This window comes from Salvia miltiorrhiza, chromosome 4 (assembly GCF_028751815.1).
Source record: "Salvia miltiorrhiza cultivar Shanhuang (shh) chromosome 4, IMPLAD_Smil_shh, whole genome shotgun sequence".
Classification (NCBI taxonomy): Eukaryota; Viridiplantae; Streptophyta; class Magnoliopsida; order Lamiales; family Lamiaceae; genus Salvia; species Salvia miltiorrhiza.
The window spans coordinates 15,652,772-15,656,698 of NC_080390.1; the positions used below are offsets into that span (position 1 = coordinate 15,652,772).

General features: G+C 36.2%; 1 protein-coding gene across 1 annotated transcript; it reads left to right on the plus strand.

Annotated features, from left to right (window-relative positions):
- The first annotated feature begins 1,469 nt into the window (after nt 1-1,469).
- Nucleotides 1,470-3,367, plus strand: LOC131019815 (probable WRKY transcription factor 70). The gene is given in 4 exon segments (XM_057948421.1): nt 1,470-1,659; nt 1,661-1,842; nt 2,581-2,685; nt 2,764-3,367. Coding segments are annotated over 4 exon segments (789 nt in total). The 5' UTR covers nt 1,470-1,521; the 3' UTR covers nt 3,128-3,367.
- The last annotated feature ends 560 nt before the right edge of the window (nt 3,368-3,927 follow it).

Sequence of the window (3,927 nt, forward strand, 5' to 3'; positions counted from 1 at the left end):
TTTTGTCAGAGATATCATTGATAAAGGTATAGTTCTTATGAAGAAAGTATCTACTGATGAGAATGCAGCAGATATGTTGACTAAAGCAGTTCCTGTTTCAAAGTTTGTTTACTGTATGGAGTTAATCAAGTTGGTTGCTCAGGCCAGTGCCTGAGTTACTCTGGTTAGTTTTTTTTTTCTTTTTTTTTTCTCTGTGGTGGAGTGTGGTTAGTGTCTGTCAATGTCAGTTTTTCGGAGGAAGAACTTGAGCTGGTTTCTTCAAAGATAGGTGGCTGGTGATTTTATGAATCAGGTGGAGAATTGTTGTGTGTGATTCATGAAATTCGCATTTCATTTTTGTTTAAGAAGAAACACGTTGCTGCGGAAGGGCTTAGTTGCAAAAGTCAGAAACACGGAGGGACTAAGTTGCAATACTTGTTAGTTGCGTTATGTTTAGATCTTGTACGTTGGATCTGTTTGACGGCTGCGATTAGATCTGGATGAATTAGTTATAACTAATTCCGTCTTCTTCTTCGAGCTAGATAGAATTTTGCAGAGAGTTAGCTACAACAAAGGGGTTTTCTTTCTTGGGCGTGTGAAACTTGTTTTGGGTAGCAATCTAGATCTCTGGGTTCTCTCTTCAAAGTTTGTGAGATTGTTTGAGTGTTGATTGCTGCTGTGTTTGTACTTTCTCAGTTTGTGATTTGTGAATAAAACGAACTCTTGTTCATGGCCCGTGGACGTAGGGATCTTTTCCGAACCACGTAAATTCTGAGTTGCGTTTATTTGTTTGGTTTAAATATTCAAAAGAATCATTGCTTGTTCAACAAACTACAATCTCTAAAGCTCGAGGGATGAAACTAAATTCTTTCATGATTTTAATCCAATCAAACCCTTTAATTATCCTCTAACCAACCTCTAATTCTCCCTCCGTCCCATAAGTTTAGGCTTGTTTTTCTTTTTTGAATGTCTCATTTATATAGGCTTGTTTCCATAAAAAGTAATGTTTTTTTACTCATTTACTATTATATCCTTATTTAATTCTTTAATTTACTCCCACTTTAATACATCATTAAATAATATATATGGGCATACTAGGGAATTTACTTGTATATTTTTATTTCTAATTATTTTCTTAATCTTTGTGAAAATCCCACTCAGCCTAAACTTATGGGACGAAGGGAGTAATAATTAATATACTAAGCAGAACAAAAAAGTGTAGCCGAAGGAGCCAGCGGTAATTGCACATGGTCATGACATACCCTATGACAAAGCAGCTTACGTCACCTAGAATGCGCAATAGAAAAAACCCACGCGCCCAACAACCCGTACCCGACACGCCTCCATCCAATCAAGCGAAGTGACTTCACGAACCCATACAGCGCGTGACTGCGAGAGCCTCTCAAATCTCCCATGAATTTCCAACAAATTTCCTAGAGCAACTCTCTAATATTAAAATAATTAAACTATTCATCACTATATAATAAGGAGTTTCGAAGATGAGAAAGTAGAGTAACCAAACTACTCAGAAAAAAATTGAGCATGGCATCTTCCTCCTGCGTTCACAGAAACGCCGTGCCGGAGCGAGTGATGACCGAGTTGACTCGCGGCCGGGAGATAGCCGACCGGATCCGGCTCATGCTGCGCGAGACCGGATTCGATGGCTCGGCCGGTTCAGTTTTTTCCGGTTCAGAGCCTTGTGAGCCAGCTCCTGGACACCTTCACTCACTCTCTCGCCATGCTTCGCGACGGCGGCGAGTCGGATGAGGCTTCTCAGGCTCCTTCCGCCGCCAAATTGGAGGACTCCGGCGACAGTTGCAAGACGCCGGCGGCCAAGGATCGCCGGGGATGCTACAAGCGAAAGTACGTACATACGTATATTTAATTAACCCTAGCTAGCTACCTTCTTATTAATATTCCTTGAGTCCCCCAATATTTATGCGTATTTTTTCTTTTTTTTACTACTCCCAAATTTATGCATATTTTATTTTTGGATACTATCTCACATAATTTTCACAATTTTAGTCTCCTAACTTACACAATTTACCCACAATCTACTCAATCATACCCTTAAAGTGGCTATCAATATTCTAAACAATTTTTTATTAAAAATTGTGACATGGTCAACTATGTATATTTATATTTATGGGTGACGGAGGGAGTATTCTATTACTTCAAAATGCATGTTTATTCATATTAGTATAATTATTGGTGAAATTTGAATTTATGCATATCTAGTTGAATTTTTAATTTGTTTTTTTTTTTTGCATATCTAGTTTTTTTTTTTTTTTTTTTTTTGAGGAAATGCATATCTAGTTTTTTTTTTTTTTTTTTTTTTTTTTTTTTTTTTTTAAGGAAAATAAATATTATAGAACGAAAAGGCACTAGTAGAAATGCATATCTAGTTGATAAATATTGAAAGTGGGGAATTATTGATTTGATTATGGCAGGGGGTGTCTGGTCTTTTATATTTATTTGGCACAAGTTGTTTATAAATAGGCAGGATGTGGTCCAGTGACTATATATACTATTCCCCCTGGGAATATTAATATTGAGTTAGAGTTGGAAATATTTGAATTAATATTAATTAATTTGTTGCAGGAGAAGTTCGGAGACAAGGATCAAAGAGAGCTCGGATTTATTTGAAGATGGGCATGCATGGAGGAAATATGGACAAAAATCCATCCTTAACGCCAAACATCCTAGGTATATACATATTTTTATTAATTGATTCAAAATAATTCATTATAGAATTTTTTTAATTAAACATGATATAATGTGCAGGAACTACTATAGGTGCACTCATAAATTCGACCAAAAATGCCTAGCCACAAAACAAGTCCAAAAAATCCAAGACGAGCCCCCTCTATATAGGACAACCTACAACGGCCAACACACTTGCAACAAGTCATCCCTCCACCACCACGTCGTCCCCGCCTCGCCGGATTCCTCCTCCGTCATGTGGAGCTTCAATTCGATCAAACAGGAGGAGGAGATTCAAATGAAAACACCGGACGAGTACTACATATCGCCCCACCACTTTTCGCCCATGTCTTCGGATGTGTACTCTTGCTCTCATAGTATTGAGGATGTGGATGACATTGTGGGCTCCTTCGAAGATTATTTCGAATTTGAAACCTTAAGTTGACTTCGATTATCTCTACTTAATTTTCTATATATAGTTGGAATAATTAATTTAGAACTTGCTCAATATGTGTCATGTAGTACTAGTTAGTGTGTAGAGGTACGTTTTGGGCTAGACTAGACTAGACTACTCCATGTTGTAGCATTTATTTTATTTACTCTTTCGGGTGCATGTATGTGTATATATTTAACGTATATAGTGTTCACACTTCAAAATATATATTTAATTTCCATTTATGTATCATCGAGTACGATGATTGAAACATGCAAATCACTTCACAAGGTTGGCTTCAACAAAAACAACCACTTATATAGAGAAAGAAGACAGTTTCTAGTTCGTTAGATCAATCTTGATCAAGGGTTGAGATTAGAAGTTAATATAATTATTATAATCATTTCTGACATTAACTAAGTTTATATATATTTCGTTCGAAAGGTCAATTAAGTAAAAATACAATGAACGAAATTTAGTAAGATTCATAATATCTCTAAGATTTCTCACCTTCCAAATCTATAGCAAATCTTGGTTCTTTCAATGGGATTTGATTATAGGTATCAGTTTCTTTTCTATATCATCACTGATAATATTGGATTTGAAAGCAACCAAAGGAAAGGGGAACTATGATAGAAGGGAGTACAGATGCGTAAAAGCAGTCGTCTGTAGGTTATTGATTATTTGTGTTGCTCCCGCCGTCGATAAACCCTGGTGCATTATCCGCAGTCAAATAAGTTTAATACATTCATGTTCATTCAAATAAGTTGTTATGTTCGATTATTTTGAACATGTTAATTTTATTAACATAT